This window comes from Amblyomma mixtum, chromosome 8, assembly GCF_055824585.1.
Source record: "Amblyomma mixtum isolate Tamu chromosome 8, ASM5582458v1, whole genome shotgun sequence".
NCBI lineage: Eukaryota > Metazoa > Arthropoda > Arachnida > Ixodida > Ixodidae > Amblyomma > Amblyomma mixtum.
Window position 1 is genome coordinate 2,579,185 of NC_143019.1, and position 16,990 is coordinate 2,596,174.

The following is a 16,990-nucleotide window of genomic DNA, read 5'->3' on the forward strand; positions in this document are numbered from 1 at the left end:
AGACCGCAGCGTATATCCGCGCCGAAAGTATACTATGTCAGCCTTATGTAAAGCGCTCCAGCGGCGCGTTGCACGAAATAAAGTGACACCTTGCCGCAGCTACTACGTTGCTCAGAGAGGGCCGCCCCGGTGGCTCAATGGTTATGGCGCTCGGCTGCTGACCCGAAAGACGCGGGTTCGATACCGACCGCGGCGGCCGAATTTCGATGGAGGAAAAATTCTAGAGCCCCGTGTACTGTGCGATGTCAGTGAACGTTAAAGAAACCAAGGTGGTCGAAATTTCTGGAGGCCTTCACTACGGCGTCCCTCACAGCCTAGGTCGCTTTGGGACGTTAAACCCCAATAAACCAAACCAAACCGTTGCAAGATAGCAGAGCATCTTTGACCTCAATAAAACGGAGAGTTGAGCTAGTTGGTTTATGTTTCTTGAAAAAAACAGCTCTAAGGCGAAGGACAACGAAAAAGAATACAACACGACTGGCGCTTAGACCTAGAAAGCAAGTGGGAGCCAGCGCATTATTCGAAAAACATCGGCTAGTGTGTCCTTTCCATGTTCTAAAATTGGTGCGCTCAGCGTAAACGTTCTGCATAATAGCCATAAAGAAAATGCTGTCTGCGCTCTGCCTGCACTCGGCATTAGTGCAGCAGGCGGAGAACCGAATGGGCATGTGTGTCGCACACGCAGCTGACTCACACACACACGCGTGCTAAGTAGCCTTGCAGCTGATCGAAGCAAGCGTGACCGGTGGTTAACCACAGGGTCAATGCATCGTTCCTTTTTTTTTTTAAGAGGCGGGAGGTTAAATTTTCTTTCACAGGATTACGGGAGCTGGGACACGCTCTTCGGTCTGCGCGCTGGCATCAGGCGAGTGTTTTTCTTGTGCGGGGGTAAGGGGGGTAACTTTAGCATCTCTGGTCATTTGGCTTTTGTGTTTTTTCCTTGCTGTTAATTAGAGATCGAGTACCGCAGCATCACCCGGTAAGTTTTAGAGCGCAGCTCTTAAGCGCCCGTTTCTCCATTTCGCGGCGTCGGCGTCGCCGTCGCCGTTGTCCGTTGTAACCAGCAGTCAACACCCTAATGGAGCGGGAGCTTGAAAAGGAGAAAATAAAAGCGCAACGTCCTCCCTTCCTTAGCAACAGGCGCGCCAGTGGAAGGGCGCAGCTGTGCATAGCAACCGTCAGGTCACACAGTAGCTGTGGAACGAGCGCGCGCGCGTCGGCAGTGGCAGCTATACCGCCGCTTCTTCGCCAGGCTTCTCGTTCAGTCGAGTGAATGAGACGAATGGCTCTGAAGCGGCCCAGTGATTCCGCGCCAAGCGGTTCGGGGAAGCGGCAGGGGTTTGACCACAAGGTTTTCGCCAAGCACACTTTAGAATTTCCAAAATGTCTTCGTTATTTTTTTTAGGAAAGGAAATGCGCAGTATCTGTCTCCCACAGCTGCGAAACCAATAGAGCTGGGACTTGGAAAGCAGAGGGTAAAATTTGCAAATTGGTGTTTGAAGAAAGGAAATGCGCAGTAGCTGTCTCACTTACCTCGTTGAACACCTGAACCAGAAGGAAGGCGCATAACTGCCCTCTCGGAACAGTGGACAACTCAATCCTGCTTTAATCTACGTGGCGTTAGTGACAGATTTGCGCTGCATGCTTTGGCATTGACAATGTTGTGCCAGAAACGCTGCCAGCTGTCAGGGTGGCAAAGTGAGTGGGGACTTTAATGTAGATATAAAGAGAAGCGGGAATTTCTCACCACTTATTCGGGAGAACATCCAGTTCCTCTCGCTCATAACGGCTCCCACAGCAGTGAGAACCTCGCACAATACTTGCTCAGACCTAGTCTTTCAGAACCAGGCATTGGTGCAGCAATTCGAGCATATATCCATCTATTGCTTCATCTACAAAGCTTCCTTCTTGACAATGAACTGTTAGTGGAATGTTTCTTGAAAAAGGAATATGTGTGAAAAATAATAAGTTGTCTGTAATTGTACATAGATGTCTTGCTCAAATTCTCTGCCTCAATCTATCGAAAAGCTCGAACAGCTGATGAGCTGCGCTCAAATTTCGCATTATTAAGATACGTAATCGCCGGCAATTTTTACTGCCTTTCCAACTCTGCAGTGACCAAGATTCACAAGCCGTCTTTGGACGCATGTTAGGTCGTTAGAGAGAACATTGAAGCTGCTGGCCTGCACAAGTGCCGAAATGCTCAGGACGTTCACACATACGCTATAACGCAAGCTAATTGCAGCCCACTCTGTTTCAGACCGACGGATAGGGCACTCCTAGTTTGGTCACGCCAATTTCTTCAAATCTAGAAAATAGAGCTGCTAAGCACGACGCTCACTCATTTTAAATATTTAATCTCCATAGACGTTATACGAATATTTTTTAGCCAGCTCCTTCCTTGTCGGCTTCTTACCGAACATTATCGGGAAACTCTATAAATTAAAAATGCTCTTTGCACACATGAAACTCTGCTAGCTCCTTTGCCCATTTTATTCGGAATGCAGCAAGCTTCTCGCTCCTTCCTATTTCTCGGATAGATAAATGAAACTTGCACTACGTACCGCCTTGTTGTTCTGGCAAAACACCAAGGAAGTAAACTACTGGTGATCAGCGTAAATGTGCCGGCGTTACTTCGTCGATAAACGATGAAAATGTGCATTGCAGGCACTCGCTTACAGGGAAAAATGTGGGTCGGGGCTCCCGTCACTGTCCCTTCCTATATCTTGATTTGGCAAATCGCTTTGTTGAGACGTTTCCAAAACAATTTCTGTTTAATTTAACAATAAAATCGTTTAACCTTCAATCTGATAATGCTCCAAAAGTGACATACGATACTCAAATTTTTGTTTCCGTTCAGAATACGCCTTTCTTCAATGTTTTGGTTTGCATACTGCATGATGATTACGAAAAATATTGTAATTTAAATACTTTTTTATACTTAGTTTAAGACAACGAATTACTAGATATAAAACGGCATTTTGGTGCGTGTTACAGCCAAGTGTTTTTGGGTTCCTTCCGTAGAAAACAAAATCTTGAAGTGAACACAGAACAAAATAATGACTAAAAGCCCGGGATTATATGATGGAAAAACAAATAAATAAAGCCTGAGTGTCTTTCACTGGTAGTGAGTTTTATAGAAAGCTTCTTTCTACAAACTTTGGCATTTCGCTGTAGCGAAGTTCAAAGACTGATGATAGCATATTTCAGCTCGCCAGAAAGCCATGCCCATAACTTAGACCTAACACAACACAGGCGCTCTCAGCTCTTACGCTCACTCCCTCTATGAATGACTATGAAGTCGGAAATTTAGTTGGCGCCTTTTCTTTGTTAGGTCTATGCTTTTGTCTTTGTTTCTTCGCTGTGATAAGATATGAACCTACACAAACAAAGTGACGTGTGTTGGCGGAAAATATTTGCGAAACCTTTAAATCCAACATAATGTGGTATAGCGGCCTTGATGGATGAAACCAAGCAGCAAAAATGCGGTAACTTCTCTTACCTATAATTTCTTTTCAAGCACTTCCAGAAAGTGTATAAAGGTGCCACACAGCGTGGTCATGGATGTGGAAATGTGATTTATTTTTGGAGCTCCGACAGAATTGTGCGTGCGGGTCCAGACCTTTATTGGGGTGTTAAAATTAGTATTTTTATTGTGCTTCGTGCACATACCTAGCTCCTTAGGAATGGAAAGCTTAATATGAAAGGCCACTTTGATGTTTTGCGCTGTGGTTCAAGCCCTAAGTTGTACTTCTTACGAAATGCTGCGGTCCTCTTCTTGCAGTCTTTTTCAGCGTTTTTCTTTCCTTTGAAAACAAATAAAAATACAACTGATGTAATTTACATGAGCAGAATCTTTTGAATGATTGCGGTGCAGATCGCTTTGCAAGCGGAAAAGTTACGTCAGGGTAGCCCACACAAATCCTGCAAACAAAGAACTCGGAGTTCTGTGACATCAGACCTTCTCGAAGCAGAACACACATTTATGAAACTCAGGGGACCAGTCCCCGAGCAGCAGCGTAAAACATAGCATCAGCCTCTTCTTCCAATAGATTATACTTCATAATTGCGACCTTCCGATTAGGATGAAGGAGCTGGCATGACTGACTCTACAGAAGCACTTTCAAAGTCCACCGGTATTCTATCTTTTCATTCCATGTATACTTTATAGGTAGCTAAGAGAATTCATAAAATACAACAGCTCAATGACCCACTTCCTCATAGCATCTTTATAAGTCCTAAACAGAAGACTAGAGCTAATAGTGCTAAACATTTCAATTCCCTCTTTTTCAATATGCTTATGGGCAAAGAATATGACAGTGAAAGGGTGCTTTCATCGGGAATTGCGTTCCTAATGATGTTAAAGGACTAAGAAGGTTAAAACGATCCCTCTTAATGTTTATGATGAATATGCGAAGTTATGTCGTGAATTAGTGTTTTTGTGAAGATTGAAATGTTTGGTGTCTTTTGTTTTCGTTCATGCAATTTCCTTGAAACCACAGGAAAGTTCTGATTTTCATTTAATGAATAGAACTATTAGTCTCCGCGTGCTGCAGTTATGTTGTATTTTTGGCCCCCGGCAATGAGTCTAATGTCACTGTACATGTTGTATTCTGCTAAATTTCAGTTCCGAATGAAAAAAAAAGTGGCACCATAATTTCATGGTTCCGGAGAGTCCAGAGATATCTGACTGCGGCACTATGACACTATCAACCTTTGATGTCATACGCATGAATCAAACAGAAATCGCTCGTAAGAGTGAAACACATTGAGAGGCCATTCCTTTGTGAGGTCTCCTTAAATCTTTTTCGCTTGCCTGCATTTTCTTTATATCTTTGTCATTTCGTAAATCTACTTCATTATGTTGCCCTCAACTTCAGCTCCTCGCACTCGGAGCGTTCCTCATCCTAATCTTGCAAAAGATATCTGCTATGTCATGTCCACACCTTCAAATTCTGCAGACCTTAAGTTCCAGTTTCTTTCGATGCGCAAGCATTACTGGCCGCAGTGAGCGATTTCAACGATTTGTGTGTGGTTCTCCCGCGTCACAAAAATCTCAGAAAGAGCAGTCCCTCGGGTGGGATTCCAACCCATAATTTTTTCGTGAAAGCGAGTACAGAACCTTCTAGCCACCACACATGCAGTGTTATTTTATGAATAGAGATTAACATAGCCTCGGTGCCAAGGCAGCAGCAGTCGCGGCGGAACATTCGATAACATCGTCCTAGGTGGCGTGAGCCAAAAAGAGGTAAATGATATACAAATTCCGCCTCCGTGGACGCCTTGGAAAGCTGCCGCGATCTGGCGTACAATACCTCCCGGCGTCGGCAGTCGCATGGGCCTCGCACCAAACATGGACCAGGCAAAATAGCCAATGCCTTGTCGTGTCTTAAAGAGTGTCTTAACACGCCACGGTTAAAAATAAAAGCAACGAAGGAAGAAGAATGATGCGGAGTGAACAAGTCTAGGTTGGCAGTGGTTCAGCAGAAGTTAAGAGTGAATGAAAAAAATGTGCAATGGCCAAGTAAATGTTTTCCAGTGGTTTGAAAAATAGCCAAGCAGTCTTTACTATGATCATCTGCTTGCTAGGGAATTCAAACTTTGCTATTGCAGAGAATGGCCTATAGCTTTTTGATCGTGTTGGGATAGGAGGCCGTTATGTGGTAAGAATCGTATGATAGTAAACAAAAGCTATGAAGGTGTCGGAAGTGATCTTCCGAAGGTTTTTTCCTTAAATACACGCTTTATAACTAGCCACTCAACAAACTGCGATTCGGAACATATCAGGCGATTTCCACTTGTCTTTACATTTTTTTCATGCAACATCGTTCATACATATGCGCCCCGACCACACCACTGGCTGCATATCGCAATCAATGCCAACCAGTGGTGAGGTCATGTCGCCAGCCACCCAATGGCAGGGTCGCTTTCAACAGACGCTTGAAAGCGCGGGTATATCTGAGTGTAGAAGAACTGCATATTGGGCTAGTTGGTGTAGATTCATAAAAAAAAATCAGTTGTAATTTCAGCGCAGTGTGTGTCTTGTCCCCTTTTTGATCTGTGTGTGTTTGCGCTGTTGAACCACTACTATGTATCTGAGTGACCGATGAAGAGGGTGAGATTTAAAGTAAATGAACAATGGAAGATGGACAGCTTATAGAATACGGCCCTAGGTATCTGCATTTTTCCTGTTTGATGAGGTGAATCTTGTTTTGGCACAATATGAGTGTCAGGGAGAATTATACATGCAGCGGTACCCCCTCTAGATATTCACCCAAGCAGAAATATCCGATAAATAAAATAACAATAAATTGCATATGGGCCCGTGTGATACGCCTCTCGATAATGTGCCGCGTGAAAGTGCTCTAGGCACCAAGTTGAGTTAAATGGACGCACAAGAACAAGCCATTGAATGTGCGCTGTAATTCATTACTTACTGTTGAAATTCCCAATCCTTTTTAGTTCATAATTATTTTTCCAATGGCCAGGAGGTCTATCCATACTAATTGCCAGCGGCCATTTGTAGGCTGCAAAGGTTTATTTTCGATTTTCGAAAACATTGTCCTGAAAGCGCATGACGTTATTCGGTCTAGAGACTTTCTCTTCTTGGGATCAAATTTTTTTCCCACGATTATCGGAAGCTTGCATTCTTCTAAAACCCTATATGCCTGACAAAGATGTAACACCAGACAGTGCAGTACTTACACTACGCACAAATGCTCCCTCTAGTAGGACCGCCGCAGGGGAATTCGAGTGGTCAGCAAGTGTTGTACTATGTTACGGTACGGGGAGGCGTTAAAAACAATTTCATCTAAAAATTCAAAGGTAGGATTCCAAATATAGAAGGAGGAAGAAATTCTTGTCATGAGGAGCCATCTCTGGTGTGGGTAGTGAACGGTGGCTGGCTTGATACGGTTTTCTTACCAAGGTATGCCTGCCAGCTAATAATCAGTCTGTTTCTGGGGACACATAGTAAGCTTTAATGCTGCGTGGTTAACAGGAGCACGCTTGCTTTTTCCTAAGCTTTCTGAATCAAACATGTCGTCGCAAATTTCGCCGTTTGTGGATTGCCATGTCGGCGCTAGACGAGGCTTGCTGATACACACTTCATTCGTGACATCAGGAAAACAATATTTCACTTCGGAAAAACATGAAATGGACATCAATGTCTGCCTAACACCCAAAACTCATTACGGCATCAAGTGAACTATACACAAAAGTCACGTTCGAGTTCGTATACACACGTCCACAGTGCCGGACACACAATGACAAATTTGTATTGAAGGAGCAGTTACTTGGCATACTAATTACTTGAAATGAAATCCGTAAATTTAATGAAGGTTGCCAGTTAGCGCTCACAAAAAAATAATGACATCACATTGACCGGCAAAGAAATTAATTGAAGATTTCTTTCTGAAATAGGCTCGCATCAAGAAAGTCGTGGTGACAAATCTGACAGTGACGGTGTCGTCAATTTCGCCCTTGAGTTCAGAACAGTGCTTCAAATAGGACCGCAGGAAGTAGTTTCCCGAAAAATTGTGACGCCGGTGGTAACGTCTCAGTTGAGAAATCAAGACAACTCAACGACGTGTTCGATACCAAGCACTCGAGAGAGCGAAAACTCTTTCATGAGCTCCTGCTGCTTATGGGAGTGTGTGTGCTGAACAGCAGGTCGTTTCCACGCTGCTTTCCTGGCGGCGTAGCCTGCGACTCGTCGGTGCGTGTAAGCGTATGCAGCTCTGGAAGGTATAGACCTCTGCCTTTCTGAGGCCGTCGCCAAGGCGGTGGCTGTTACTCATGAACTCATCATCTTCACAAAATCTGCACAACAACGCCGGTGGAGTGAACCTCCTCCCACCGATGTACGCAAGGTGCTAGTGTGCTAGCCCTTTAGATCGAGCATTCTTCGCCTTCGAGATGTAGCATAAGCTTTTTATGAGGCGTGGAATTCGACGCTGCCTGCCGCTTCTTTAGTTGCATCATCCTGAAGCACTTTTGTAATGATCATTACGCTGCACGGAAAAGAATTTGAAGGTAATTTTTTTTAATCAACCTAATATTTTTCTTTCATGCGAGGAATTGTTCAGCACATTGAAACGGTCGTAAACAGGCGTATATTAATTGCATGATATCAGAACATATTGATGGTCGCCTTAGATACGGTGTCCTGGTTATTGTCGAGAGGTGAACGTCCGTTAGAGAGTGAGGTGCACATCACCACGGTAAACAATCCTGCCACATATTGCTGCTCTGAAAAAAAACATGCGTTTTCTTTCTAACCTTTAGGAGTGCAAGACACCTGCTGTGACAGTCAGCCAACCACCATTGTTGACGAATAAATGTGCCTTAGAAAGAATTCCCGCCTTTCAGTATATCTGGTAATAAGCGTACAACACGAAAAAAGGGCAGGCCTCAGAAAAATTGCTTTCGGCAGCTAGAACATGGGCAGTTTCAATCCTGTGTACACGCTGCCCCAAGGCGCTGGATGACAGGGTGTGCTGCTCCTTGCTTCCATGAGCAACTGCACAGATGGACCGCAGTGTCTCCATGCTTGGCAACAGTGCGTGCAAGAGCAAGAATTGCTGTAGGCTTTCTCGAGACAATGCGTCCTAAAAAACGCGACGGCGGTCATTGCCAAGTTCTAGCTGTTCATGCTACAATGCTGTAAAGGGCAGCTGCTTTCTTTGCAGCTGCACTTTCCGATTCCGAGAGCGTAGCGCGCCCGCTAAGGCACGCTGCGGATAGTGGGATGGAAGAAACTCGAATTCTTTACTTTCCTTTGTGTGCCCTCCTCCACTTCGCACAACGATCTATGGTTTCTGAACGTGCGTGTGTTGCGACTAATGGCCGTAAGAAAGATTTGCCAGTTTTAGGCAGTGTATTAATGAAAGGCTATCGGCAGTCACAAGTATAGAACTGCCGGAGGATTTTTGTCTGCTCCAGTCATTTATGATCGAGGTTCAGTTGGAGGCTGCCACCAGTCAAAACAAAACTTAATCAAGCACTCTACACTGCGGTCTTAAGACTCAAAACATTAAATCTTTGGCGAAGCCAGACCACTAGCCTAAGGGTAGTCTTACTATATGTCCGAAAATATTGCCACACTTACTTTAGACACCCTACCGGCGCCCCCGTGCGGTCTGCCTTCGTCCGCTGTCGCGCGACGGACTTGGTCGTCTTCTGCTCGGCTCTAGGATCGTTCGGCTGCGCTCTGCTCAGTGCTCTTGCCAAGTACTGTTCTGCCAGGGAGAACGCTCTACCGGCATCCAGTGACAATGTTATAAGTAATCTGCTCTCTACTCTTGGTTGCAGTAAAGAACGGTTTTCCGCGGAATATCGCGAGAGATGTAGTGCGCACTTGTCAGTAGCAATTGACGTTGTTCGCGCTTCCGTAGCAGGAAATATCGTTTCTAGGAACCTTATTCTACAAAGCATGAGAGTGATACGCGACAGCCGGTCATGAGAGAGCTACGTCTCCTTTCCACTGTGTTTCGGCAAAAGCTATTAACGCGTTGTGTCTAAGGGCCTAAGAGGAGATAAGAACAGAGGAGCACCTGCGGAGCAGAGTGAGAAAGCTGTACATGGTCAAGTCACTGCTCACAGCTCGGCACCAATGGGCTGCATGTGGGAGCCAATTCTTCGCTACTCTCAGGAGAGCAGACGGCGTCCATTAAAGCAACTCCAGTGAGTCCTGGACACAACGCCATGAGGGCCAAGCTGTGCCAATGAGATACCTCGCCTCTCTCCTCTGGGCGGCTTTTCCTTCCATAGAGCACCGGAGAAGGCGAAAGCGTAAAGGCTTGCCGGCAGTCGCAACTATCTAGTCTAAATTTAAGCAACGACTGTAGCGGGCGCTTCCGGTTCTGCCTCCATGGACTCGCCGGAGTCTGCTAGTGCAGAGGCATTACTGTGGGTTCGAGATAATGAATGAAAACGCCGCTCCGGGGAGGCCGATGCCGCGATCAAAAAGGTGGAGAGATACAAACCCAACGTGTGCGCTGCAGTAACCGAGGCTAAACTCCTGAAGCTAAGATTCTTCTAGCGGGTCTTTTTATTTGAAAGCAGTTTGGCGTCAGAGAGACGTGAGGGCTGAAGGGGTCACTAAAGGCGTCAATAGATAATTATACAAATCTACTTCGCCGAAGCATGGTCTTTATGCCAACGCTTCAGGTTAAATAACGATCTGTCTGCCCTGCCAAAGTGCCATGCGACACTTCTTAGAGGTTTCCTTATTTCCTACCCCAATATGTTCTCTTTGTTTCCGTTGCGCGTTCAGTCTGTCCGCAGGGGTGGCATGCCCTGCTCTCCCAATGGGAAATATGGTGAAAGTCTCATATCGCATCGCGTTCCGTTCAAGAGGATGAGATGTTTGAAGTGTGGCGGTGGGCAATGAAATGTCCCATTATTAATGTGTGCGCGCTCACCAATAAAATGCAAACTTGGCTCCCAGGAAACGCAGTGACAGTGTAATCACTCGCGTACAACTGCTTTCGCTGGATTTCGAGTTACAGAAGTAACCAAACTATGACAACGAAAGGCTATTCAGTGCCTCAACTCTAACTTACCGCTGCACCGCTTCATGCACTCCGTGCAGCTGTCAAACCTGTTGGAATTTCCGTAGCAGCCCCCGTAAATGAAACCACGACACAGGTCCACATCGGGGTCGTAATACCATGACGGAGAAAAGCCAGTGCAATTTCCAGTTTTCGGCTTCAGGCTGCAAACTTGTTTTCGCTTAGCTTTACCTGGAATGTATCAAGAATCACATGTTATCAGCTGCTGCTATTGTTTTTTGTAATTTTTAATAAAAGCCAGTTGCATGGTAGAGAGGCTTTCACTGAAAATAGACTGCCTATGCACGGTTTATCTACAATGCCCTAGTCTGCTTCATCCACTGGAGAAAGAGAAGAGTACAAAATAAAGTAAAAATAATGACCGAAGCATTTGTGTCGTGCACTGGCCCTGCATATTATTGTAAATGTACCTTTTTCGGAACATTGGCGTGTGTCAGTCGGAAAATTCAAAGGATGGCAATATTTTTTTTATCCTAGAGTCCCGCTTTACTTCAGCAGGACTGAACTCGTCTTTTACTCAACGGGGAACGAGCCTTAAGGGTAAGGGGCTCGTTTTCTAACAAATAACCCCAGATTTTTTGTAGCGTAAGCTACACCACGCGGGTTGGAAGGAGCTTCGCGTGCGCTCTGCGCCGACCATACTGCGTAGGCGCGGCAGCCGCGTGACGTCACGAGAGGAGCAACTGCATCGCCCTCGCCGCCGCCGACGCGCGCACTCCTCTGCGACGCTCCGCAGGTCGACGCATTCCAGAGGCGTGACATCTCAGTCTCGGCAGACGCGCCGGAGCCGCTTGCGCCCGCCGCTGTGTTTAAGACTGCGGCGCGCTACTGCGCATGCGCGAGGAGGGCGCACCGTGCGTATATAATGGGCAGGATATGCGGTTTATGCAGTGCGCTCTACATGGAGGTTAAAGAGAGTTGAGTCGCTGCCAGTCGGCACAGGACTGGAAAACATGAATTCCTCAGACCCCGAGGTTGCCGCTTGGCAGTAAGCCGCTTAAGCTACGTATATGCTGGCATAGCAGAGCGAAACCACCCGCCATTTTTTTTCAACGCAGCTTATTTACTTTATATACTAATATGCCTTAATGACGCTTCGGGGGTGTTGCGACCTACTAATGCAACTTTTCTAATTCTTTATTCACTCTTCAATTCACAGCTGCACGTGTGGTGTCAGGACATCTCAATCATTCCAACTTTTCCGCCCACATCGGCGGGGCGCCTACTGCGCCGTTTGCTCCGCTGAACAGGGCCCTTAACGCTAATGCGTTCAAAACAGCCAACAACCGGCAGGACGCTGCGCCTCTATCTCGTTAAAGCACGTGCGCTTCTGAGCAAACTGCTTTTCAGCAGCGACTTCTTCACTACCTTTGGAATTTATTTCCCTTAGTTAACTGCAGAAAAACTTGAAAGTCCTTATGGTGGAGCACCCGCTTCGGCTTCGGGAGGTGGGGGGTTCGACATCCGCTGCCGCCCGGGTACCCACCAATTTTCTCAAAATGGGTGCAAGCTATGCCCCGGCCTGGTGTTCGGCTTCCTAGGGTTGCATTGCTTGGGAAAGGAGACTGCGCCTTCAAATCCTGTCACTTTGGGCTGCAAGACTCATAATGGCAGTCCAGATACGTCTTAATATAGCGCACGCTAGAAATGAAATATGGTTCAAAGTGAAATGGAACTGTTGCGGGAGAACCTCTTATTGCTATCGACGGGTTACGGATTCGAGAACATCGGCAGATTGGGTGAGCTGGTATTCCTTGTAATTTTTTAGCGGCCCCTGAGAATGCCGATAGTGAACAAAAGGAGACATACGCGTACACACAGCGCCTTGTGTATGTCCGATCTCGTTAGCTGTGCTGATTCCGAAGCGATGTTGAAAAGACACAATAGGTGCGGCATAGTGGCATGATCCTTTCTACCTTTTTTTTCATCTTCAGCATAAATAAATTTTGTTTAATGGTTACTCATACTCGCCGTGTAAACTAGAGCAGACCAGGACTAATATTCTCTTTATCTTTGCCTATTTTTCGAGTCAACTGACTGAGCTAGTTTGCAACATCGAAATGTGCCGCAGCTAAACAGCCCTTCGATGCCAATGTGCATCGTACACCAACCAGCTGCGCAGTCATGATGAAATTTATAGAAATGTGGTTCCTTCCGCCGCAGTGGCTCAGTAATTATGGTGCTCGGCTGTTGACTTTCTCTTATATGTCGATACCGCATACGTCGTACAAGTGGCGCGACGACGCCCAAAGCATTACAGTGGCGTAAGGTCACATAATGGCATTGTTGCTGAATCGTATCTGTCAGTTGAGCGTAGAATATTGTTCCACTGATAATCCCTATTTACTGTCTTTTTAAGCGTTTTGCTGAGCTTTCACACCATATGAAATTACAGGTGGGTGTTAAAAGTTCGTAGCCTACCTTGTCATTGAGATCAGGTTAAAGAATTAAATACAATGGTAGTTTGAAGACGCAGCGCTTCTAGAAATACTTAAACTTCGTGATCGCTGCACACCAGTAGTAGGGCCCCAAGCCTACCTGGCGCTAAGCGCATCAGACCTCGCGAGACGAGCACGCGTCATCGGTATCGCCAGTCGCAAGACAGCAGGCGCAGTGCACTACCTACGCCGATGGAGTTGTCTGCAGGCAACATGGTGAATATTCACACGATTGTGGCGGAGTATAGTAAACGACCAAGCTAGCGGCTCACCGGGAGAAATCAGCGCGGCAGCTCTGCCCATGCACTTCGGGGCCTGGGCAGTGCCCTGCAATGCCGGTCCGCCCTGTGCAGTGAAATAGGCTTTCGCCTTTCACTGCTGAAAGTGCCCCTGTCTTCGCCCACTTCTTTTTTACGAGCTAGGCAACGCATATAATCTACCCTTCTGCTCTCACAGCTTCAGGATTCTTTGCAATCAGGCGCTTTCCTTAGCTTGACTGCATGCTAAGGATCCTGAAGCTTTCCGACCGCCTTCCTACACCACTCTCGTAGCTAGTGGAATTGTCGACTTACCAGTAGAAGGCTTAAAGCACCAAACTAATAACCGACGGTAAATCTGACCACAATCACCGAGCTGTCGCATCAAACGTCTGATCATCCCGTAATTCTTCCTGGTGGCTACCATTTCCCGGAACCATTTGGAACCAAGAACATCACTTTGTCTTTATGTTCGGCTTTTTTCCGGCCTGATGTTTTGTTATTTAGTTGCGACCTACGCCTAAATTTGCCAATAATGGGAACTAAAAGTATTTCATACTTGCAACGTATTCCAGGGCCACTTCCTCATCCGTGGTAGACCGAGTTGGTAGCGCCCTCAGTGAGCAAAAAAAAAAAACAAACTAAAAGAAGTATGTACGCATTTAACCGCGACATGGAGAAAGATTTTTGTAGCGGACTAAAAGCTGGTTTATTGATGCATAGTCGCAAGCTGGTTGTTGTTGCGAGGCGTCATCCGGAGAATGTAAAGTCAGCCGTCCTAAGCCTTGAACTCTTTATATAAGAGGGGCGGCGAGGTACCGTATTCTTTGCTATGACAGTCGTTGCTCGAATAAACGTCGACACCAGCGTTCTTAGTATGTCCCTGCGTTGTTAACGGTCGCTAACTATACATCGCCCAGGAGACCGCTTGTCTTTCTATCTGCCATAAACGCCTTTCAACGATAGATCTTCACAAGAGTTCTCTAACTTAAAGCGGGTCGCCTTCGCGCACCTGATTTTTTTTAGCGATGCTTGCTTTACACCTCATTTCCACTTCACGTAGTAAAGTCATGCAGTCCTAACCAGGCACTCTATCCTCCTAGATAGTATAAATATGAACGCGCATTCTGTTTATAGAAAGCGCATGCCAAAAAGGCTGGTTAGGTTTAATGTATAAATTACTCACGTGTACAGGCTTTCTGGCATTCTCGTTCGGATGTAAACCTGTTTGAGTTCTCACCACATCCGCTGTAGAGGAATCCTTTGCAACTCAAGGTCCATAAATCGTAGTACCACGATGGAATCTTAGCTGTACAATTCCCGACAGCCTTTCGTTGCCAGCAACGGGGCCATTTCAAACTCTCAGCTGTAATGTGGTAGCAGCACAAATCAGAATGCATGCGCTCTCCTTTCTAGTCAGATTAATTACGAAGAGCGTTGTGAATTGGATCCGGTCAAGTAACTGAGCCTGCCAATAAAGCAGTACGAACACAGTAGCAAGCAATATAGGACTGCTAGGCTTGTTACCATTCTCTCCAACTTTCTCACTGCACAACATGGCATAAGAGGTTCTTTACAAACGCGGCTTCTATTTTGCTTTTTAATGTAATGCCATATTTTGCAGCATATGCTCTAATAAGTATTTTCAGCCTCCACTTTCTTTTTGCACCACACATAAAGATGTAAGGGATATTTTCATTTTGTACAAAAAACTTGAAGAGCGCAAGCTTCCTCGTCACCCCATAGTGCCAGCAATATCATATCAATATATCATATAACCTGTCACGGCCTACTGTCTGGTACCTATAAGAACATTGCATATATACCGGCAAAATTTATTCGGATTTGAGCGTTTACTCCTTCTCTTAAAAACCCGTTTAATGCACAAGTTTTATCTGCTTCAATCACAGCAAGAGATTATTTTAAATCACAAGGCTTATATCGTTTTTCACAAGCCCATTTTGGGAAAACATGTTAGCTTAAAATAGAAGACAGTTGGCAAACAAACAAATACAGAATTCAGCGTGTTTTCTACAGGAATATCACGCCCCCATACGTTCGTTGGTCGTGGTATTATTATCCATGACAGCTAATTCTCGGGTGTGCCTGCAACTCGTCATACGCAACAAATTCGTGAACATTAGCAAATACTACATATTTCATTGGACGTTCTGCTGTACGGTATACGTGTAGGATGTTGCTATCCCACATGTTTTCTTCAAGTCATTTCTAGCCCCTGTCATGGGTGCAGGTCACAATCCTATGCCTACATGTAAATAGTCCAGCCCGAGTAAAATCCTGTTACAAAAAGCAAGACTCATAATGCGGCTTCACTGAAGGAAAGCCAACTTATAAAAGTTTATCGTTTGGCAGCCTCGACCAAAGAAATAAAACCTGACACATGCGATTAAGGCTTCAATCGTAAATTAAAATGCTGTCATTATTGCAAACGCAATGCCTCTCGGTATAGTTGCTATTTGCTTTGCTTTACACATACAGGTGCAAGAGGAATTACACCCCGCGATGAAACAAGTTTGAGAAGAATGATGCACTACAAACGCTACATCTACTAAGACTCAGCCGTCCACACACCTTGTCATTAATTTCCTTCCTGAAAGAAGGAACTGCAAACTTCTCTATTTAAACTGTCCTTTTGTTGCCTAACAGAAACCTGGAATCTGCGAAAAATAAGCAGGCTTGTACAATTTTAGCACACTTGAGTGAACGCTTGTGTTAGAAATGGGGGCAGTGTAGATGGTTAAAGAAAGTGAAGCATAGTCAACAAAATCGTAGGCTTGTGTGCCGGGATTAGGAAGAAAAAAGCAAACGCCTGAAGCACAGCGTCATACGGAGTACGTGTATATCGATGGCGTTAAATGAAAGAAGCGAACGATTGCTGCATATTCGTCATTTTGTTTTTCAGCATGTGATAATATTGAGACGATAGGCAACCTTTAAATGAACTTGAAAGATTGAAAACCGTACGACTACTCAGTCCATTAATTCGGCAATACCTACCTTGTATGACGAATACGTGCACAGCGAAAACACTTAAGAAAGCTTTCGCTCTCATATTACAAGCTCCTCCACTGAGGTAACGAAAGCCAAAAACTGAGTGTTGACAACTTGCTTTGTATTTCAAAGTACAGGTGCACACATGATCCTGGCAGGTTTTTTTTTAGTGTAATATTTGCCTTTCCTTTCGCACCGTCAAAAGGCCGCTCAGTTTGTGAACCCATTGTACTGTGCCGTGTTGAAAATTAACCTCCATGGACAAAAGTTTCCAGGCGAAGAAAAGAAAGACACTTTGCAGCTGCCGTTCCTACACAAGAGAAGCACTGCGTAACGCACGTGTCAAAGGTGTATTCTGCTGTATAAAAATCCATGGCTTTGTTCTGCATCGTAAGGCTATCTTTGAAAACTGTGATCATTGGTTCTCTATTAATGTACGCTAACTGCAGCGAGGCCAACGAAACTTATGCATGTTGTGGCAACATACTGAGAAAAAAAGAATGAAAAGGTACTTAAATAGAATTCCACCAATCTTGGTCAAGTTTCAGTACTGCTTTACTCACTATATTTTCTGTCGCCCTCTTTAAAAAAAAAATATTTCATAGACCAAAATTCAACTTTGTCTCGTTATTCGAACGAAGAATGTACGTGAGTTCAAACTTTTATCGGTTTTTCGTTAGAAACATAAAATAATTGAGTATTTTTTCTT

At 45.2% G+C, this 16,990-nt stretch overlaps 1 protein-coding gene across 1 annotated transcript; it reads right to left on the reverse strand.

Annotated features, from left to right (window-relative positions):
- Window positions 1-3,672: 3,672 nt before the first annotated feature.
- Window positions 3,673-16,342, reverse strand: LOC149331150 (amblin-like). Its single transcript, XM_089556348.1, has 4 exons — window positions 16,288-16,342; window positions 14,456-14,635; window positions 10,566-10,745; window positions 3,673-3,806 (listed from the first exon to the last, which is right to left on the reverse strand). The coding sequence occupies exons 1-4, from the start codon at window positions 16,340-16,342 to the stop codon at window positions 3,673-3,675; spliced, it is 549 nt and encodes a 182-aa protein (XP_089412474.1).
- Between the last annotated feature and the right edge of the window lie 648 nt (window positions 16,343-16,990).